The sequence below is a fragment of the Crocodylus porosus genome, unplaced genomic scaffold (assembly GCF_001723895.1).
Source record: "Crocodylus porosus isolate Cpor-Errol unplaced genomic scaffold, CroPor_comp1, whole genome shotgun sequence".
Taxonomy (NCBI): domain Eukaryota; kingdom Metazoa; phylum Chordata; order Crocodylia; family Crocodylidae; genus Crocodylus; species Crocodylus porosus.
The window spans coordinates 106,504-129,993 of record NW_017728920.1 but is presented as its reverse complement, the minus strand read 5'-3'; the positions used below and the strand labels follow the sequence as shown (position 1 = coordinate 129,993).

The 23,490-nt window shown below is 47.3% G+C and overlaps 1 protein-coding gene across 1 annotated transcript in view; it reads left to right on the top strand.

Moving 5' to 3' along the window:
* The first annotated feature begins 14,481 nt into the window (after positions 1–14,481).
* RTKN2 (rhotekin 2) overlaps positions 14,482–23,490 on the top strand; it is a 63,337-nt gene continuing 54,328 nt past the window's right edge. Inside the window, 2 exon segments of the mRNA XM_019538639.1 lie at positions 14,482–14,532; positions 18,301–18,582. Coding sequence (XP_019394184.1) covers positions 14,482–14,532; positions 18,301–18,582 — 333 coding nt within the window.

Genomic DNA, 23,490 nt, shown 5'->3' with positions numbered 1-23,490 from the left:
GCTTGTTTGAATGTACAAACCACTTTTCAGAGCTGGGCCTATGAACTGCACATCAACAGCCTCCTAGGTAGTAGGTAAAGAAACTCATGGACTCAATTACACAGTGGAATTCTAGCACAGTGCAACCTGCTGGACATCTGACTCCTCAGGTACCTCTCCACTTTTACCTGCACTGCTACATCCCCCTTCCCCTCCCCCACCCAACCCAGTCTTTCCCTCACCCCCTGATGCCTCCATTTCCATTTTCACTGATTAGGTTTCTTGCCTGCATTGCATGCCAGGCCAGCCTCTGGCATCTTTACTATTCCTTCCATCCAGGACGAGGAGACACCAACTGCAGGTAGTTCCTCAGTTCTGACAAAGGGTTTTTCAACCTGAAAGCTTCCTAAGATATATTTCTCTAACTATTCCAGTTTTTTTCATAACAAACATATAAACATAACAACACAAGATAAGCCATCACCATGAGTAACATATATCCAGCACAACATCTTTACTTCTTGCTGTCAGTTCCTTTATAACAAGAAAGGTTCTGTGACAGGTCTGTTTGGCTACCTTTGATGCTGCTGGTACTGACTGCTGAGCCACTTACATTATTTTCACCGGCTGTCATTCACAGTGGTGGACTGGACCAAAGCTGTAGGGGAGGAGGAAGCCTCACTGGGGCACACTTCCATGTTGCAAAGGCCCTACCGCCAGGACGGGCGCACCTGAACACACACACACAGTGTTGCAGCAGGGCCTGGCAGGCCTGCAGTAATTTTTTTCACCCCCTCCCCCTGTTTCCTAAAACAGACACAGCTGGTAGTCTTCATGGCCACAGCAGGGCCTGGCAGCCAGGCCTGCAGTAATTTCCACCCCTCTTTGCCCCAAGACAGACAAAGTTCCACAAGCACCCATGTCATGAGTTTTGCCTGTCAACAGCCAGAGGTGCAGGGCCCCAGAACCCAGAATCCCCCTGCACCTATCTACTTGAAACTTGGCAGACTTTGTGGCCTCAGCAGGGGTAGCAGGCCTGCAGTTTTGACCCTGCTGTGGCTTAACACATACAAGTAACAGGAGTTCTGTTTTCAAGACTTTGGGGTACAGTTTCCCCAAACCCCTGCACCTTGAAACTTGACAGTCTTCATGCCCTCAGAAGTGGCTACCATTCCTGCAAGTTTCACCAAAATCAGGCTAGAAATGACAAAAGTTATTGTCTGTTTTGACCTTCCCCATTATATCCTATGGGTGAAACAGAGAAACAGGCTCGAACTGGCAAAAATGTTTCAACGGAATGGAATGGAACAGATAGGGCCGTAGAAATCTCTGATAAGCCAACCACAGTGAAAAGGTAATCACTAGTCCTCCCTATTAATGTCTGCTCTCTAATAACTATGAGTAGAAAGGTTCTTTGCGAAGCAAAAATAAAAGCAATAATAAATGGTAATTCCCACTTGGCACTAAGAGCATAAATACACCATCTGATATAGTCCACATGTATCCCAGTTCTATGGCTTAACTTCTAATGGTTACCCAGATAATAGCAAAGAAATAGTCTGGTTATTCATACAGTAGAAACCTGAATATATTAAAGCGTGTGTTCTATTTTTAACCTCAGCAGGACCAGGATTTCATTTCATATGTAGAGTCTTTCTTCAGAATCTGTCTGCCCTTATATCTCTCTGCTTCAAAAAGCCCCATTTCAATAGCTCATATATTTTAGTGCACAAACTTGATCTAATATCAGAGTGATTCAGCAAAAATGGTTCTTGTTTCAATTTGGATTCTCTTGAGAGGATGTTTCACAGGGGAAAATTATTTCACACTTGTGTTTCATGCTAAATAAACAGACAAACACCCCGCCCCAACCCTCAACAAATAAAAAAAAAATCTCTCTAGACTCTTCTACAGTAAATAAAATAGAACAAATAAACAGAAACATCATGCAGAACACACATTGCAATCTCAAACTCCATATGGCTTTTTAAACTCTGCAATGAACAAAAGCATCAAAAAGTACAGTTTTATTTCTAATAATGAGTGGAAGAGGAAAACTGTATTAAAGTTCTGATTTAGTAGGGAAGGTGTAGTGAAAAAACAGACTGGAAACTTTTCAAATTGAAAAACTAGCAGTCAATCCTCAGCATCAAAAACAAATTTTGCTGATGGGTGAATTTCTTTAGAAATAAAAATTTTGCTGAACTAGCTAATATTTTCTTCATATATACTCTCCTGGGAAACTGCAGAACTGTAACTGAAGTTTCTGTGAATAAAGACTGCAGATTTAAAACCTATACAATTAATTTCCAGGTGCAAATAGTTATGCTGAATTTTTTAAAATATGTCCTTTATTATTTCTCATTAGGAATTGTTACTTCCATACTTGTATGTAACTTTTATCTTAATAATTTTTCTCTTTCTCTTCTCTTTCCAGTATAACAGGAGGGCAATCCCTTGATATGAGAATGACAGTCTTCCAGTAAATAGGAAAGTTATTGGTAAGTCTGTAGTTGACTGAAGAGGCTGATCCGAGATCTGTATATCTGATTGCAGATGTGGGAAGAGTTCTAGGAGGAAAGAATGATGTTGGGTGATGTTGGGACACATCTCTTTCCTTTTGTTTCTCTTGGCTATCTGCCTCCATAGTAAGGTGAGTTTGCTCAAAATGAACTGTGCCTCATTTTACATCATAGTGCCACTGGGGACAGTTCTGTGCTTGAGTCTTCCAGATATTGATGTTAATATTATACATCTTCAGATTGGCTTTCAAGGTGTCCTTGAATTTCTTCTTTTGTCTGCCACTAAGCTGATGACCATTGGTGAGCTGAGTGTTTTGGGAGCTGGTTGTCAGGCATCCTTATGACATAACAGCTACATCAACCCAAGTTAGCATGTCTGTTGTGGCATCTCAAAGCAGTTTGAGATGCTAGAGGAGGCACACAATGAACCTAAAAATGTTCCCTGCACTGCATATTTGCAGCACAGACACTAAGTTTGCTCCTGAGGAAGCAAAGGAATACACACTGGTAAAAATGGTTCATGGTGTGATTCTGCAGTGTGCCCCAAAGCAACTCGAGGTTGGGTCCTTCAGCAACATGCTCTAGCTCCCAGCCAGAGCATCTCTACACCTGCTGCATGCCCCTGCTGCTCTGGCATGCTGCCTCAGCATGCTGGAGGAAAGAGAAGCAGGGTATGGCTGGCAGCAGTGGTTCAGAGCTGTCTGGGACCCAGGCTTTGTCCCTGGCAGGGACATGGGGGTGGTGGGGACTATGTGAAGGTGGAGGGACTATGAACTGTGTGGGTGTGACGGGGACTGTGTGGGAGGGACTGTGTGGGAGGGATGAGTTCCCTGCCCACCTCTCTCACAGCTCACAGCCCCCACTGCCAGCACCAGCAGTGGGCCCTTGGGGCTCTCATGGCTTAATGCAGGCAGAGCTCCTCAGCCATGATGCCATCCAAGTCCCAGAGGTTTTACATGTAGCGCATGGAGCTGGCCCAATCCGGTGACACACGCCTTCAGGCAAAACCAGGCCAGCTTCAGCTGCCACCCAGGACTCCTGGCACTGCAGGCAGGAGCCCTGAACCATCACGCTGGTTTGGCTTTTGATTCCACATGCCTGCCACATGGAGGCAGGACCCGGCCCAGCCTGATGGTATGAGGGCCACATGGAGGCAGGAGAGGCCACCAGAGCCAGCTTGGGAGCCCCCCAACCCTCTAGAGCAGCCTGCACAGGGGAAGGCTGGCTTGGAAGGTAAGGGGTATGCCCAGCCCAGTTCCTGAACCCCAGTCAAGAGCTTCCCAGGAACAGCATAGGGTTTGCTGGGTCCTGGGTACAGGCACAGGAAGCAGAACAGCAAGGGCTGGCACTACTCGGAGCTACAAAGCAGTGGGTGGGACAGCTACAGCTGGATCTATGTTCTGATGCTGGGAAACAGCTGCTGTCAGGAGGGAGCCAGTGGGGGGGCAGGAAGGGCCTGTGGGTCAGGAGTGAGGGGCACAGGTGGGGGTGTGGGTTGGGAATGAGGGGCAAGGGTAGGGGCAGGGCATCAGCATATCAATGCTGTCCAGCACCACAAAGCAGCTGTGGGTCCAGCTGCAGCTGTCTCCACAACCTGGTGAATGAAGGGGGCAGAGGGACCTCTGGTTTTTTATGATAAAAAAACCCCAAAAGCAAATGCCAAAATGTGAGATATTTAGAATTTATTTTATTATTGTGATAAAGGCACTGGTAGGCTTCCAAATTGCTTTAAAATCATAAATATATCAAAAAAACATTTCCCTGATCTCTCTTTCTACATAGTGGCATTTCATTTTAATCATGACATGGGTGACACTATGTGTGTTAAGGCGCAGCAGGATGAAAGCTGCAGGGATGGTAGCCCCTGCTGAGGCCATGAAGCCTGCCAGCTGTCAAGAAGATAGATGCAGGGGTTCTGGGGCCCTGCACCTCTAGCCGCTGACAGACAAAACCCATGACATGGGTGCTTGTGCAACTAACTGTCTCTGTCTTGGGGCAGTTGATTGTCTGTATTGATTCTCTCCTCTCCTTAGTCTGTGGTTTTGTAGGTGTTAATTGTTGCTAATTAACTGGTTACATTAGTTAGCAACTGTGTATTGAGCTAGTCCCTGAGTAAATCATGACTGACTGGTAACTGGTAACAGGGTAGCTTAGCAGCCAGGCCTGCAATAGTTCCCCACCCCAAGATAGAAACAGTTGCACAAGCACCCATGTCTCAAAAGATCTGGCATCACTCCTCCTGCATATTAGTGGTTATTTTGCATTTCTTTCTTTATTTTAGTGTTTCTTCGTGCGTTGAGCCCCATAGGCGGGGCTTCCCAGTCCCACTTCTCACTATCCCCGGGACAGGGTGCTTGAGTTATTAATGGAGTCTGCTCTAACGCACTGAAATTACAGTGCATAGGATCAGCCTCCACACTTGTGTATAGGCACCCTTAGATTCCAAATGGGAAATTCCAGCTATCGGAACAAAATTCTGTCCTTTTATTTTCAAAGAGCTCCATATGTTTTCAATAAGGACTTGGCAGTTGAGAATTTGCCTCATATGAAAAAAAAGGCATACAGATAATCTAGAACATGATGTTTGGCTCATCTGAGGAAGATCACCAGAGCAGGTCAATGTTTTCTTTCACTTGATGCCAAAATTTTTCATCCATGTATCAAGAAGGAAAAATCACTGTTACTGAGTCAAATAAGGAGCAATGCTTGATTCTACAAGAGCTTATCTGCTATTGGATAGATGCAGTACAACAGCAGATGTGATCAACTAGCAGCAGGCTCAGCCTCAAACATTAGTAAGGGGCTGTCTTGGATTCTTTGTGGTCTAATGCACTCTTTCACCTATCCAGTGTGCAAGGATAAGTGAAATATGCTTTATCCCAAACAGGCAGCATATGGGTTTCTGTGAGCACACATCCTCTAGGAAATCATTTTGTCATTAAAGTGATAAAAAGACCCCTCCATGTGTGTTTATAAATATGATTTTTCCCACTGCTACCTACCAATGTGTTGGTGGCAGATTATTGCACGCTCAAGTGAGGAGCATATGTGGAGTGCTTTCAGCTTAGTTTTGAATTTCCCAGGCTTTCAAAATGTCCTAGTTGACCAGCAGAGTGGGCAAGTCACTATTGACTACCAAGATCTGTCAAAATTATGAAGTGGTTTCATAAAAGAGGGCAGCAGATATTCAGACTATTCACCATAGAGTAGACTGGGATTCCTCAAGCCCTGGTCTGCTGGCCAAAACTGACCCGAGAGCCATGACATCTAGCCCACAGGGATTCCCAGGGATCTGGACATGTGGCAGCAGGGGCGTGGTAGCAATACTTGCTACTCCTCTGCTGCCAAATTTGTGCACCCTTGGGGAGCCTTGTGGGTCAGATAACACATTGGGTTTGCATGCAGAGGTGGTGCAGGGCCTGATCCAGGGACGCAGGAGCCAACCCCAGGATGTATTGTGTTTTCTGGGAGATGGTGTGAAGCATTTAGATGTGGCTCAGAGCCCCAGGTGCTGTGTGGGGAGCTGTGCCATGAGCCCTCATCCTCCACCTGCTCTCCCAGCCCCATCAATGGCTGCCCCTGTTACACAGGGACTTCTTTAAGTACCTAATTAAATAAGATCACTCAATGGGCTGTACCTTATATTGTCCACTTACATAAAGGCAGATGTTTCTTGGCCCTGAGGCAATTAACTGGTAAACCAGGGTATATCTATCACTACCCAATTTACCAGGCAATTAGATGAAGCTGGGTTAACTACCACACACACTCAATTAGCACTGAAACAAATAACATGGTTTATTAATAACAAGAGCAATTAACGACATTTAACAAGTAATATTAACCAGAACTAATCAACAAACATTAATCAATTAATTATAACAGGGAGGAAGAGGTGGGATATATTAGAGGGCAAGAGTAATTTTTTTTATCTCTGCCACCGTCTGATCAGTCACCAGCCAGCTGTCCTCCAGTACAGGTCAGCGGTGGCTTACCTCCCACCTTGCTGCCTTTTTAACAAGGGTGCTTAACTGATAAAAAGACAGAAAAAGGAGGGAAGGGATTGAGGTGATACATACTAGTAAAGTAAAAGGGCGGCTCCTTGTCAAAAACACATACACCCAGGGAGGAAAAGTCTGGGGAGCCAACTGTATTTACTTTGGTACAGAAGCAGAGCCAGAGAGGAGCAACCACAAGGAGACCTTTAAGCCTCTAGAGTATACACAGCACAGCCTCCATGGAGTGCCTATGCCAGGGTGGGCAAAATGCAGCCCAGGGACTGGATGCAAACTGCCAGGCCATTCTATCCAGCCTGTGGGGCCTCTAAAAAATGTAGAAAATTAATATTAATCTGCCCTGGGCCGCCTGTCATGTGGCCCTTGATGGCTTGCCGAAACTCAGTAAGTGGCTCTCTGCCCTAAATAATTGCCCGCCTCTGGCCTATCTTCTTCTTCAGTCAGTCTCTCCCTATGCTCTCACACCCTAGTCAATCTCCAACACAGGCCTCAATCAATCACACTCCCTTGACCACACTACACACATATGTGCCCTCAGCCACACAGACCCAAAACTTCAGCCACACATACACTCATAGCAGCCATCAGGGCCTCTGCCGGCTTGTGCCAGAGGCCCCTCATGCAGTGCAGGGCAGTGGGAGGCTGTGGGGATGGCCCCCTGCCTGGCAGCAGCTGATAAGTGCAGGATTTTTTTTTTTTTTTTTTAATGAGCCGGGGCTGGGAGAGAGGACGGGGGGTGGGGTCGAATCGAATCACTGTCCCTAGAACCAGCCAAATCTGAATCCAAACCAAATACTAACCTAATACCTACTACTGTACAAAGCCTCTGCGCTGACATCCAAAATTTATTAGTACAGAACTAGAAAGGTTCCAATGGAGTGATGTACATTGCCAAGTCGAAGCAACATTATTTAGACAGTACAGATGCCCCTTCTGTAAAGACCCTATTTCCTCTTATTTTGGATTACCAGCAATCCCTATAAGAATTTGGGCCTATTTAGCAGCTGTGTGAGGTGCACTTAGGAACAATATCAGATCAGTCTCCTTCAGGCTAGAATCATGCAACATTTCCCATCCTACAGCTGTAAAATTCTTAAAGGACCTCCTGGTGTCTGGAAGCCCTTTCCTTCCTGGGATCTTATTATAGTTAAAGGGTCCTTCCCTCAGATCCTTAGTGGCATGTTCCTGAACCATCTGTCTATTAAAAGAGCTTCTCTATTAGTTACAGTTTGTGCAAGTTGCAAGTTTTCTGACACAACACAGGCTTGTTGGAAAATGCTTGTTCATCGAGTCTGAAATGTTTAGTTAGAAATATCATGGGTTTAGTGAATTTTTGTCCAATCCAAACCAGGTTCTGATGGCAAGCCTGTCTCAATTCCCAGTGAGTGGGGCCAGGGAATCTGGAAGCCATGATTTCCAGTCTTTGGAGAGTTCCCCCTGGTAAGTAAGCATCAGATATATATGACCCTTGAAGGTTCCAATTCCTTGGCTGTTAATCAGTCTGCCTGCTATGCAGTCAATCAAAGATCTACAGCATCCAGGGCCCCTAGCCTAGAAGCAATCTGCCTGGTGGAATTCATGAGTCATGGTTCTGAGGCAAACCCATTAGGCAGATTGCCTTAGGTTCAGGACCTTACTATTACAAGCTCCGTAGCTCCAGGACAGATAGCTATGTTAGATTTTCCAGGCTTTGCCCAGGACCTGGGATTCTGAAAGCTCTGGGCACCCGGGCTCCAATTGGAGCTTGGCTGACAGCTCCACAGCAGGGAGTATGAAAGCATTTAGAACTCCCTTTGGAGTTTCATTTGGGGTAAATAACTATCATTTCCAGCATCAGAGCCAGCTGAAGGAACTAGCTTGGGTTATCTCTGCGTAGCACTGCACTGGGCCATTTGGATATATCCTGAAGTGCTTGAGGTGAACACTTCTTAGTGAACCACAGCACCCATAAGGTAGATAACTTATTATTTGTATGAGCAACTTTAGTACACTGAGTGTGTGTCTACATGTGCAATTAATGCACAGTAAGGTTACTGTGTGGTAAAATAAGGTTCAATAATATGTTGCCAGGGCGTATCTACACGTGAACCCTGTTGGGTGCAGATTTGTGCCCAACAGGAGCAGCCCAGTCCAGGCCTGCACCTGCCCTGCTTATCTCCCCTGCAGCAGCTAGGGGGAGCTCTAGACTCTACCAAGTGCCAGCCTGGGGCTGGCAGGAGGGCACAAGAGCCAGTTTTGATGTGCATGGGGTCAGAAGAGCTATGCCAGCTGCAGGTGCAGCTTTCTCTCAGCCCCATGCAAATGGGAATGGTCCTGATGTGCATGGAGCTGGAAGAGCTGTGCTAGTTGCAGGGGCAACTGTCTCCTGGCCCTGTGCAGCCAGCCTACCTCTCCCTGTCCTGTGCACTTTGGGACCAGGAGAGAGCTGCCTCTGCAGCTGGCACAGCTCTCCAGGCACCGTGCATGTTGGGACAGGTCCTAAAGTGCATGGGCCTGGGAGACAGCTGCCTCTGCAGCTAGCATAGCTACCCCCACATCAGAGATTAGCCAGGCAGCAGTGGCCCCTTGCTGCCTGGGCTATCAGCATCTCCACATGTGCTACTGTGCATAACCTAATATGCCATATATCTAGTACCTGTATGTGCTACAAATGGAACATTTTACTAATTTAATGCACAATAAGTCCAGCACACTTGTAAATGGTGATGCTTTGCTTTGCAGTAGTCTAATGTGCCCAGAGGCATGTCAAACTGCAATTCAACACCAAACAGATGTAGCTAATTTGCTTTTTATTGAATTTGAATTTGACATAGAAGCTGTACATTTTTTTTCAAATGTATATGGGAACAGATTTTTGGTGAGTTCATATTTCCATTGCAAAATATAATCTTAATGCAGTTATCTCATACATTCTTATTACAGTGCTGTGTACTCTAATCCTGGTTTAGCAAAGCTCTTAAGTATATGCTTAACTTCAAGGCATCTTGAATAGTTCCAGTTTCTGGATACTCTATGGAAGGAAAAAAATGAATTCTAATAACTACATGTCTTGTGCTGTTTTTGGTTTCCTAATATTTGTGTTAGAAATACAAATGGCAAATGCTACCAAAATGGTTTATTAAAATTACCTAATAAATTTATTTATTGATGTTGCCATAAATACAATAGAAAAGCCCTTCACTGAAAGGTGTCCCTAGCTATTTATGCCACCGGAAGCCCAGAAGCAACTTGCAGAGCATGTCAACCTTGTAAACATCTTGAAAAAAGGTGGACAAACATTCTTGATAATGGAGACAAAGCCTCAGTGTTCTTCCTTAGCCAATATTGCTACTTTGTTTGGATGAAGCCACAGTCAACTGTTGTCTTTTATGTAAGCCATTAATTTCACACTCATACAAGTCTGTCCAGGTCAAGATGGAGATTCACACAGGCCAGTGTAAAGAAAGTACCTATGTCAGTCTGTTCTGTAGGTAAATCCTCCCCTGTTATTTGTTGCCTCCTTATGTCAGTGAAAAGAATCTCACTAACTTCAAATGAATGAAATAAAAAAATATATTAGTTGTGAGGGCTGGCAGTCTTGCCCTTTAAACTAGCACTGGCTTTATCTTAATAAGAAGTGGAAGAAAAAACATTAAATTGCTTTAGTGATAAGTTTGTGCCTTTATACGTCTTTAAAATGGTGTTATGGAATGGTAATCCATGATAATGGTCCTTTTTTCCATTTTAAAATAAATGATAAAAAAACCCTCAGATTATTATAAGCCTTGTAAAACCTTTTGTGTGTACAGAGATTTGTATCTGACATGTTTCCATTAAGCAGAATATCTAAATATGATTTGAACACGTTTCTACAGGAAAACTGTTATGATATTCAATGAGTAGGTGTAACAAGCTGTGGGAACCAAGAAATTAAGAAAAATATTACAAGGCTGTCAAGAGTAGGCGTAGACATTTTGTACCTGCTAAACTAAAATGGTGGGCCTAACATTTAAAAGAATATACCAGTGCAGTAGTCAAGCAGGAAAGTAATTCAGATAATGATCTTTTCTCTGCTGTTCAGCCAGGCCTAATTCTGGTTTCTCACTGGCTGCTTCGAATGCTCCAGTACTGCTAACACAAAGCAGCCAGAAGGTTGGTTTTACTAATTACTTGGGACTTTGCTTTTCACATAGAGCCAGCATGGCAGTTGTGTACCACAAACCCTCAAGTCACTCCTCATGGAGTCATAATCTGGGGAAGAGGGCATGGCTAGATTGTTTGCTCTTAATTATTCCTGGATCCTGGAATTGCCTATTGGCATTACAATTAGGCTAGGGACAAGACTAGTTTACTGCTGACCCATGAATCTAGGGGCTATCACAGATGGTGCAAATTCAGCCCTCACTCAGAACTTGTGCCCCTCTCTCCACAGCAAGCCAATATAGTCAAAGTTAAGCAAAATTCACAATAAAAAACCCACTTTGCCCTGTAAAGACACATATACCAATAGAATTTAAAAACTTTAATTTCATATTTAAAGAAACAGAAGAGTGCTTGTGTTAGGTATCTTTGCTGATGTGTTTTATTTTTTTAATTGAAACATTTTTAGATTAAATGAACAATAAAACTTGGACCTATAGAAAAACTAAGGACTTTAAATAGAAAGAAGTAGGTATAGGTAAATAAAAGATTAAACTTTGCAATATTTTAAGATAAACAGTGTTTCACAATTTCAGTTTTTACTGAAACTGACCAACAAATTCCCTGATTTTTTTATCGAAGTTATTTGGTATTTACTGATTTACACCCATTTTTCAGTTCACTCAATTTTACTGGGTACAGTAAAATCCCTGTTAACCAGCACAAGTGTAGAATAGCTGAGGTGCCGGTAAGCTAAAAGTGTCAGTTACCCAAGGTCCAGGTTTCCAGCTGGACATGGTGGGGAAGGGGTGTGGTAGCTGCCACATGTGGAAAGGGAGGTGGTAGCCGCAAAAGGGGTGGAGGAGGTTGGCTGGAACTGCTGCTTGGGAGCTGCTGGGGCTCTCGGGTGTGAACCCAGGCCTGGCAGCTCCAGCTACGGCCCTGCCCCAGGTGCTGGGAGCTACAAGCCCTGCCAGGAGGGGAGGCAGGAGAGCCTGGCCCTGCACCCTGCAACGGATGCTGCACCCAGCCATTCTGCATGGGCCCGCAAGGCTGGAGCCACTTTCCGGGGTCATGGGGCTCCCGCCTCTGACCATGGGTGGGGCAGGAGGTGCCAGTGCTTGTGCCAAGGTCTGGATTGGGTCTCCCCCACTCTGCGTCCAGCTGCGCAACTCTCCCCCCAGCCCCTGGGCTGCGCCGTGCCGTGCTGCAGGCAGGTGGTGTTGGTTGCTTCCAGGGCTGCTGCAGCAGAGGCTGGGGTGAGTGGGGACAAGCTGCACAGCATCCCTCAGGACTCCATTTGTTCCCACTCACCTCAGCCCCTGCTGTAGTGGCCCCATGAACAGCCATCGTCAGCTGCGGAGGGAACTGTAAATGAATGGGTGCAGGGCGCAGGGTGGGGGTCTGTGGCTCTTGCTGTTCTGTGCACCCTAGGAGAGCTGCACCGGGCTCTTCCCGCGTGCTGGATGAGATCTGCACGCTGGTTGACAGCAGGCTGCCGCCCGCCCTGAGCACCAGGAAGAGCCTGGTGCCACTGCCGTCCCCAACCTAGAGGCAACCTGCTCTTGTCCTGCATGCAGATCTGGGGGAAAGCACCCCCACCCTAGGAATAGCCCGGTGCAGCCCCACAGCCTGCAGCCCTCCTGGGGTACACATAGCAGCAAGAGCCACCCCGCCCTGCCCTACATCTTCTGACAGTTCCCTCTGCTTTTCTCTGTGCTGCAGCCCCAGGAGCGGCAGATAGGCTGCATGCACCCCCCACCCCTTCCCTAGTCCCAGCCTTACTCTCTCCCTTCCTCACTGACACGGGAACATATTCTTTTCCCCATTTTTTTTCTTTTCTTCCTTTTATCCCAATTTCAACCCAGTTTTTATGTTTGGAAAATAAACCCTGAAAAATTCCCAATTTGTTTTTGAAAATAAAAACTGAAAAAGTGGAACACTAAAGAAAAATCTTGATGTATGAGCTACTTAAAATGTATTTGACTTAAGAAGAATAAATATACACATCAATTAGGACCCAGTTATACTGTGATCACAGACACTCCCCACCTCCCCTCATTGATTTCTTCTGGTTTTCAATTCAAGTCAATATCAGTTAAATGTGTAAAGGCTGGAGGCATAGTCCCATTTATTCTATGAAAAGAACCACATTTTGGGGCTCATTAAAGCTAGGGTTTGCCAAACAGGATTTGTGCTATAAAATCCAATTAGCAATGTAAAATTCTTGGAAGGCTGCCTGGGATTCCCAGGGGTTGTCTATACTGCAGGAAAATATGTTTCAGGGATACTGAATGCATGGAATGGTTTGTGATACCATAACTTGTACTTGCAATGATTTATCATATCCATGTAGTAGCATTATTTCTGGCATAACCATTTTAGTGCCCTCTTGAGCCATCTATCCATCTAAATTCAGCAATGTTTCTGGGAGCAAGAGGTTCTGAGAATTTTTAATATGGGGAAACCCTGCACTGAAGGGAATGGATTAGAAGAGCTTCCTGAATGACTTGTGGAGGAGCTCTAGGCTGAAGGTGCAAGATGTAGGGTACATAAGTTGCTGGTTCTGATGGTTTGAACCATTTGAATTGGTTAGAACTAGTATCAACTGCTTCTGACTGGTTTGAACCTGTTCTTAAAGTTTCCAAATGGTTTCAACCAGTTCAGAGAGATTTTGACCAGCTTGAACTAGTTCTGACCGGTTTGAACAGTTTTGAATTGGTTAGAACTGGTTTGATTGGTTCTGACCAGTCTGAACCTGTTTAGTGGCAATGCATAGTGGTGCACAGGGATGCACTTGCATCCCCTGTAAGTGCTGGTGCAATTCCTGTCAGCCCGTGTTCCCAGGCGGCGGGGGGAGGTAAGAGTGCCAGTGCCCCCCTGAGAGTGCCGGCTGAGGAATGCAGGCACCAGAAGTGGTCTCCCCACGGCCAGTCGTGCTCACCTGGAAGTGTCAGTGGCACGCTGCTGCCACTTGTGGGTCAGAGGAATTGGCCCCAGGGAGACTCTCCCAATCTGTGGGATTAGATGTGGGGGGACCCTCCCCTCCCCAGTTGGCAGGATCAGCTGTGGGGGGACCTCCCCCTGGTTGCTGACTGTCCACTGAGAGAACAAGTGCCCCCCCAAACCCAGGAGGCACCAGTCACCCATGAACCTGGTTTGAAAGGTTCTGCCAGTTCCTGTTCCAACTGGTTCCAGCTGGCTTGAACCCGTTTCGGGTGACTTTGACCAATTCCAACTGGTTCTGACCAGCTTGAACAGGTCCCAAGTGGTTTGAACTGGTTTTGGGTGGTTTGATCTGGTTCTGACCTATTCCGGCCAGTTTAAACCGGTTCCCACTCTTTTGAACTGGTATTGACCAGTTCCACCTGGTTTGAACTGGTTCTGACCAGTTTGAGCCGGTTCCTACCAGTCGTAATGGCTTTGAACCAGTCTGATGGTTTGAACTGGGCCCTACACTGCAGAAAGGATGTGGACAAATTGGAGTCCAGCTGAGGGCAATGAAAATGGCTCAGGGGCTGGGGGATTTGGGTTTATTTAATTTGGAGGAGTAGGGACAGAAGAGACTTAATAGCAGCCTTCAAACTCCCTGCAGAGTGGTTCCAAAGAGGATGGAGCTGGACTGCTCTGTGGTGGCAGATGACACAACAAGGAGCAACGGTCTCAAGTTGCAGCAAGGGAGGGTTAGGTTTGTCACCAGAGTTGTGAAGCCCTGCAACAGGTTACACGGGATCCGAGACACGGTGGAGTCTCCATCTTTGGAGGTTTTTAAGAGCAGACTGGACAAAGCCTCGAGTGGGACGATAATCCCTCTGGTCTGGTCCAGCCTTCCTGTCTCCGATCCGATGCCGCAAAGCACCAGCCGCTCCGCGATGCTGCACAGTCGCTTCCTCAAGGTATTCACTCCCACCGCCAGGCTCCTGGGTGCGACCCGCCCGTGGGATCTGGAAAGGAAACAACCACTTTCCCCTCGGCGCTTGAGGCTCCCAGGCCTTGCGGCTTTGCATCAAGGGGAGGCGCTGCGCGGGGCCGGGTCTTCGGTCAGCTAGAGTCTGGCTGGCCTCAGGCAGCGAGCTCCGCGTGAGGCTGGGCCTGCGCTGCCGGCGCCTGCCCCCAGCAGGGCCGGGGCGGGGCTGGGGCGCCGTTTGGCAGGGCACGCCGGGAGTTTCGAAGGCTGCGGCGGGGCCGCGCGGCCTGGGCCTGCCCCGAGCGGGAGAAGCCGGCAAGAAGCGCTTTGCCCTCCCGCGGCGGGTGGATCTGGCCTGGGACCCCCACCCAGCATAGCAGGGCACTGCAGAGGCGCGGGGTGCAGAAGCCCTCCCACCGTCCCGCGCGCAGCCAATGGCGTCACGCGACAGGATTTAAATGCAGCTGGGAAGGGGCGGGGCAGTTGCCCAGCAACCGAAGGCGTCGGGGGCGGGGCAAGCTGGGCCATTCGGGCCGTTGCCTGCGTTGCCGCAGGCGGGTAGCGCGCTCCGCTCCGCCCTGCCCCGGTTGTTGCTGCGGATGGAGGCGGTTTGCGTTGGTCGGTGCCGGGACCCGCCCCGTCCGAGCCAAGTCGCCTGCTGCCTCCAGCGCTCCCGTGGCCGGAGCGCTGGCGACGACTGGGCAGGAGCAGAGGCAGGCTGCTACGGCGATAGTTACCCAGCCAGCACCCTCCTACCTGCCGGTGTAGGGATGGCACCAGGCGCTGGGACTTACCTGTTTTTGCCTCCTGTGCCAGGATAAGTACAGAAAAGCGGCGACCATGAGCTATGCGAGGAAACGCGAGTTGCAAAGAAGAGAAGGGTGCAGAGCAGTGACTCAGCCTGGGGCACTTGAGATCCGCTGAAGGGTGTCGTGGGGTTAGCCCTCTTAGCAGAGTTAAGTGTGCAGACGTGATTTGCAAGATAAACTGGGAGCTTTCAGAGTTCATTGCAACAAAAGAGTTGCTCTATTGTCAAAAAATAGAGTGAAAATTAAGAGTTGACATTTTCTGAGGGTGCCTTGAGTCTAAAAAAAAGTGGGGGAGCAGGTTCTCAACATCAGACCCACAGAAATTTTGTCCTGTGAGGCTCCCCATGGCTCTGGAAATCCAGTGGTGAGAGAGCAGCAGCAATTAATACTGTCCCCCATCCTGCCAAATTCCCAAGCCTCAGGCAGCTGGTTTGGGGCTGAGCCATGCACCCTTTCCACCCTTGTATAGCCAGATTAGGGTCAGCTGCACTCCATATTTGGATTGGATCCTCAGGCAGGATCTGGCCAGTAGACAGCATGGGTGCAAAGAGCAAAACAGAGAATGGGACAGCTTATCCCCTTCTGTCCTTCACTGAAGTCTTGCTAATGGCAGGCAAATGAAATTGCCCTTGATGTCAGGCCTCAGACACACACACACATTCATACCACCCTCTTCTTACTAGGGCCTCTCACGCTCCATCCCTTCTCATAAGGTCTCCTTTACACATCAACAATTTGTACTGCCTTGCTTCCTCTTGGAGCGGGCCCCTTCAGCCATAGGCTTTAGCTAGCACACACCTTGGTTGGCAGACGTACCATCTTTTGGGCCTCTCCCACAGCCTTCACCAGGGTAGTGGCCAGCCAATTACCTGACCAGGGCCAAGCTTGCCCTGGCTCCTCCCATGGCAATTATACACACTCACACTGGGCTCCCAGCCCTCTGGTTTTCCACTCACTGGGTCTCCACATTTCTGTCCCCTCTCACTGGGGCCATGGGACTTCCCTCCCCAGTGGGGGCTCAGGTGGCCATAGCCATGCCTGGTCCCCTTGTACTCAGTGTTGTGGGGGCTAGAGGTTAAGGCACCCCAACCCACCTTTCACTAGAGTGATAACTGGCCTGGTATTTCCTGGGGGCTCCCACACCAATGGGAGCCCCACCAGGCCACCCACTCCTGGCAGTGTACACTTTTAGGTCATGCCCAGGACCAGGAGCCTCCAAACCATCTCCCTAAGCTCCTGCCCATACCTCCAAGATGCTTCATGTAGCCTTTCTGCCTGGCCTGCCAGTGGTGAACTGCTCTATATAGGTCTCCAGAGTTCTAAAATGGCCACCATAATCAAGCACCTGCTGGCTGTTTGGCTCAGCCCTTAAAGTGGCAGGTACCAGCAGTGCTCTGCCACAGTTGGGAGAGGCAGTTACTTCAACCTCTATTTTGGGAGGAATCAAACGCTTGCTAGCAGCTGTAGCTTCAGTCATATAAAGGTGCATATTAATTGTACCACAAAACCTCAAAAATATTCTGAGGCATAAGCAAGATCTGATGCAAATACATGTGCATCTGTGCAACACAGATATGTCTCTGTTTCAAAATCCAGAAGTACTCATAGCCCTATGTTTGGCTGTGGTCAAGCCACACCACTCAAACCTGATTTACAGCTGAGTCCCCAGCTCTCTGGCAATGTAAAGTTATGCAACTAATAACCCAAAGGGAAGGGGAAAACAAGGGTCTGTAGAAACCCTTACAGACAAAGAAAGAAGTAGCTTGGTTATGTTCACTTCTGTCAGCTGCTAACTGCTGACCCTAGTAGCCCTCTTGGTAATATTGGTATTGCAATAGCAGGTCCCTCTGGCCGTGTGCGATACTCTCTTGTTGTCTTAGCCTACACCCTAGTAAGAGTTACCTTCTCTTAATTCTCCATATTTATATGTATTGGCATTCTCCATACTTACATTAATTGACATTTTAATTTTCTGATATATACATGTAAGAAAGTATGCCCTATATTTCTGGACTCCCAAGGAAACATTATTGGCTGTTGCATTTCAGTGAACATGGCTAAAGGAACTTTTTATTTCATCCTTTTGGATGAAAAATCATCTGTTACCTTTAATGGTTGATCTTTAAACTATAATTGCTAGTTGACATTTGGCTTTCAGTTCACTTTAACTAGCATTAAATTTGCATCCAATTACAAATACAAAAGATGGCACTTTTTAAAACATTTTTCATTTTTAGGCGTTAATTGATTTCTATAAGAATATAGAGCAAAAGTTGAGTCAATTGATTTTTATACCTCTTTTTGTAAGATGACCAAAGAAGGAAAACTGAAATGTGTTTGTTTTCAAATCTTTTTAATCCCTTTTGCACGTGCAATGTTTCCGTAGTTCCCTACAGCCCCCAAACCAGCCATAGTTCCACCTGGTGCCCCACCCCCCAGTTGGGCAGTTCCTGCCCCAGCCCCACTCCTCCCTCACCATGGGGCGTTGATCTGCACCCCCCCCCGCTTCCCTCCCTCCTTCCCTTCTACCACAACAGACCAGCTGGAGGTAGCTCTTCAAGCTGCAGGGCTGTGTATTGGAAATCGGATCGGTATCGGCCCCTAAAATCTCACCCCTATCGTTTTCTAAAAGTGGTGACTGAGCACATACATGTTTCATGCCCTTCTGGTGATTCAGTGAGTCACTGTCAATAGCTCATTTTGGCTCAGCATCTAATTCTCTAGGTCTTTGTACTTTTCCATATTCTGCACTGTATATGAAAGATGCTAATTTTAAATACTTCAGTAGGCCAAACAACTCAACACAGGACTAGGGGTACCAAACACTTCCTATGATGTGGTAAACAGTGCCTGCTAAAAATACTTAATAACATTTCTGTGCTGTTAATCAGTTTTATGTTTGGTACCTTGTTTTTTTTAAACAATATTGTATGCATCTTGACACCTAGAAATGCAGCATTCAAGAAAAGATCAACTTTGAAATCTGCATGCGAGAAGGAATCTGTAAACTGCTTACAGTGAGCACTCAAAAAAATTAAATTTGGCAAGCAGTTAAAAACCTGATGGTTTGCAACGCTCGTATACTTGTCTACAGGACAGCGCTCAAGAAACAAAAAGAGCCAATCACACATGCAACTGAAGGATGGTTAGTAGAAGTTGGGAGTTTTCTATTACAAACGGAGACTCTTGATATTCGTCCATTCAAAAAGGTCTGTGGTGGGAATTTTTGCTGATCACGAGCATGTATATATTTTTTTATAATATAACTTATGTCTGTCGGCTTCTGTATTGGTATCAGCAGAATTAAACCACTGTAATTATAAATCTGTTTTGTTCACGTTTAATGTCATTATGGTTCAGTCTGCTTAACTGTTATAGGATTGGACAAATGTAACAGTAGTCACAAGTAACAACAGAATAACAAAGGATTCTGAGATATAGCTGTGCGTACCCTGACAGATTGTATGTTTGTGGTTTTATTGTTGTTTTTTTTCAAAAAGGTAAATTGGTACTGTTACATTACAATTTATCCTCAGATAATTAGATCCAAATAAAATCCCCAAACTTTATCACTGCATTAATGCTCCAGTCCAAATCTTCACTTTATAATTTCATTTAAAACTATCTTTTATTCTGTCAGAAATGAAATTTCAGATAATTTGGTTTTCAACTAGATGGTATTATGGATTTATGTATTAGCATTTAGCACATGAGTGTTGGTAGCCCCCATGGGAATGTTGTATTGATTACAGTGAATATGCCTAGAGTTGTCAGAGTGTATCTGGATGAACAACGCATGAAAAACCTTGTAAGAATACTTCTCACAAGTAAGGATACCCTTATTTTTTAGTTTTCAGTATTTTCCTCTAAATTTCCTTTAATGGTAGAAACACAGTGGTTAATTGGTACCCTCTGCTGGCCACTTTAGTCAACTACATCAAAGTAATCAAAGTATAGAACTCCATTAATGAGAAGAAAAATCAGCAACTCCTGAGGGAGCTAAAGCATAAAAAGCTTATTTGCATAATGTTTCTCTGCAGAGTGGAATAGAACTTGTATGCAGTATTGAGAAGAGTGGTACAGAGTTACTATTTCTCTCAGATTATTGTTTTAATGAAGTATTCTATAGCAGCTTGGTGCAGAAACTCTTCAAGTATGTGCTTAGCGCTAATGAATTGTATCTATAGCAACAAACTTCTGTTAACACTCCACGTATAGAAATGTTGCTGTTTTTTATTGGGGGGGGTGTGGTGGCGAGATGCCCCCACAGGCTCGTGAAAGGGAGAAGGTAGTCCCTGTGGGACCCAAACCCCACGAACAGTCCCCCCTGCAGGGGAAACTTACCTCCCCTGGGCAGCTGGAGCTGCAGCAGGAACTGCGGCCATGGCTGCACGAGCCGGCATTACACCAGCTGTTTAATCAGCTGTTTCCCAGGTGAGGAACAGCTGAGCTGATTGCAATGGCCATTCCGGCCACTGTGGGAAGATTTAAAAGCCCCACCGGTACCCAGGGGACGAAGCAGGTGGGGAGAAAGCAGGTAGAGAGGGAGCACACTGGCGGAGAGCACACCAGGCATGCTGAGACTCCCGCTATAGAGAGCAGCAGTGCAGCCAGTGCAATGCTGGCAGGCGAAGTGGGGGGGGGGGCAGTGGAGCCCCTTGTAGGAGATTGGGGGAAAGGATGCAACTTCACACCCCTCTTCTCCCCAGGGGTTTATTTCTTTTGAGAAAAATAAGAGAGAAGAGTCGTAACAGCAAAGAGCCCTACTCAGAGGCACTGGAGTAGGCACCAGCTTATGCACATATAGCTGGCCAGTCTCTAGGGAGGGAAGGCTACTTGTCGAGACAGAAGGGGCAGCCAGACAAGTACCAACAAAGCCCACCTGGATGTGGGACCCCGCTCGAGGCAAACTGTGGCCGAACCAGCAAGACAGGCACCATTGCTAGTGCCCATCCGGTTGGTGAGTGGATGGGGTGTAGGGGAGGCGGAGTCCTGTGGAACATCACACCTGAATTGTGAGTACTGCCGTATCCAGGCAGCCCCATGAAGAAGATCTCCACTGAACCCTCTCTTTATATAATAACATCAAGTCGTGGCAGGTGAGTTGAGGGGAGGAGCTCTACACCCAGCGGGTAGTACATCACTCAGGGAACCCCTCTTAAGGCACCTTACATCATCGTGGTGCATTGGCCCAGAATTTTTCGGCTTTAGCGGGACAGAGATCCCAACCCAGGCACCAGCAGAGATGCAGCCACCAGCAATAAATAGCCCACCGCAGTCAGTGGGGACACCAGCTAGGGACTTTAGTGATAGATCAGGCTCAAGCCATCTATCAAGGGAGGATGCCTGAGATTATGAGGCTGTCAAGGCAGCGATCCTCTATAGGCTGGAAATTTCCCCGGAAATTTACAGACAGGCATTTTGAGCACAGAAGCCAAAAGAAGCTAAGCAGTCCCTGGGCTTGTTGCAGTCTCTTCGGGATTCGCTTAACAAATGGTTACCGGCTGGCCGGTTCATCCGGGAGGGGGTGATGAACCAGATCTTATTAAAGCAGTTCCTCTGGGACCTGGAAGAAGACACCCAGAGGTGGGTACAGAGACACTGACCTCGGACCAGTGAGGAGGCCCTCCGCCTAGCTAAGGCCTTCGCAAACTCAGAAAATGAGAGAAGGTAAGGGTGAGGCACACGTGCCCCAAAGGAGAGCCCAGTGAGTGAAGGGGAAAGATGGATGGGTCCACGAAGAGGGGCATCGAGAAGTGTTGTGTGCTATCAGTGTGGACGAATGGGGTACATCTCTTGGGAATGCGGTCTGGTCCTGAGCAAGCTGGGCCACAGGCCAGCTGTATATATGCTGCCCCATGAGAAGGGCAAAGAGACAGAGAGGGGAGAGCCTATGGATTGTAGTTTTGGGCTCGTTGCACAGGAAGGAGGATGAAGCCACCCCGTGGTGACTGCCTGGATCGGGGATGAGGCAGTCAGAGCAGCCCTGGATACGGGGTGTTCCCAGTCCCTGCTCTGCACAGATCTGGCCCTGTGGACAGGGAGGAAAGAGGCCGGACCCATAACGACGACATGCATACTGGGCTGTGTGGAAGAAATCAAACTTCACGTTGTGGTTGAATCAGAACTGACAGAGCCAGCGTTTCTTTATTGAGGGCTATACTGTGATCACAGGGAGAATTCCACACAGCAGGGGAATCACTCACTTGTCTGTTCAAAGGAATCCTCCCCCTCCCTCAGTTTCTAAGCATTTTTATACTTAAGACAGATAAAGAGAAAAAAAATACGACCTTGAAGAAACTAAAACAAACTTACTTAATTGGACATCTGTGCCCAGAGTAATAATGCAGGAATTTTTTTTTTCTCTCAAAACGTATAACTGAAATAAGCAGTATTAGCACTTCTGGTCTCTGTCTGTTTTTTTCTAGTCAGACAGGCGAAAGCCTGACTAAATTCACTTTAACAGTGGTGAGATGCATTTTCCGAGTTGTTATCTGCCTTTTAGGGTGATGGAGTTCTGTGGCCAACTGCGAGTTGGACTGGCACCTGCCTTAGCCTGTGAAATGATCCTCGGAAGAGAATGGGGACCGTTCTACATAGTGCTTGAACAGATACGAGCTATGGAGAAAGAAAGAAAGTGGCTCTGAAGGGGAGAAAACTTAGCTGGTGAAAACCCACCTCACCAGAGAGAAGTGGCAGGCAGTATTAACCTGGAACAGGTGGTTAGCGCAGCACAGTTCTGTCAGGTCCAACAAGAAGACCCGGAACTCCAGCGGCTATGGACCGAAGACCCCGGGGAAGGAACATTGCAAAGTCATCCTGAGTTAATCGGGAGGTATTATATCGGGTCCAACAGGGTGAGGAGGATGCCTCAAAAGGGAGACAGTTAGTGGTCCCGTCCTCACTTCGCCACGCCATTTGGAGATTGGCTCCAGACTCCCCAGTGGGAGGCCATTTAGGACACACCAAGACCCCAGGCAAGGCTGGTCCAAGACTTCTTTTGGCCGTGTCTACAAGACATCGTGGAAGATGGGGGACCGCTTGCCCAGAGTACCAAAGGGCTCAGGAATGGAAGCCACGTAGGGCACTGTTGCACCCCATGCCATTCTCCAGAATTGCACTAGACATAGAGGGCCTCCTACCCAAGTTGCACAATGGTTATCAATATATATTGGTTTTAGTGGCTTATGCCACCCGGTTCCCGGAGGCAGTACCACTTAGGTCCATTACAGCAAAACAAGCAGCGGAAGAATTACTAAAATGGATAGCGCGGGTCGGCATACTGTGTGAAATACTCACTGACCAGGGGACGAATTTCATGTCTGGCATGATGAAAGCCCTGTGTAAAACCCTCAGCATCACCCAGTTGAGGACATCAGTGTACCATCCTCAGATGAACAGTCTAGTGGAACAATTAAATGGGACAATCAAGCAGTTGTTCAGGTGGTGCTCGCAGGAAGACCCCCAGAGGTGGGATACCATCTTAATGTCATTGCTGTTCACCTTGAGGGATACCCCCCAGGAATCGATGCAGTATTCCCCATTCTAGTTAGTATACGGCCACAACCCTCAGGGGCTGTTACAGGTCGTCAGAGAAGAATGGGAACGACCGGTAGGGTTCGGAATATCCACGGAAAGATACTGCCAAGAGTTGTAGGACTGGATCAATGAGGCCCAACAGGTTGCCAGCCAAAATTTGAGGGCTGCCCAAGAGCAACAAGAAGCCCACTATAATAAGAAGACAAGAACCCAGACCTTCCACCCAGGAGATATGGTTTTGGTGTCGCTCCTGGCGACCTCAAGCAAGCATCTCACAACGTGGCAAGGCCTGTTTAAAGTAGTTCATCAAGTGGGGCCAGTGGATTATGAATTGCTCAAGCCGGGCCACTGCCAGGAACACCAAATTTATCATGTGAACCTCCTTAAGGAGTGGAAAACTCCACAGGGCTGGCTGGTGCAAGAAGAGGAGGTGGGGAAAGACCTGGGACTGTTCTGTCCTGTGTTGAGTGAATTCACAGGGGAAGAAAAAAAAACAAAAAAACAAAACACTCAGGTAGGCTCCGGAGCGGTGAGAGACGTGCGGGTGAAGCCTGCTGCGCCCCCCGCTCCCCGAAGCCCCCCAGACACCCCCTCAGCAG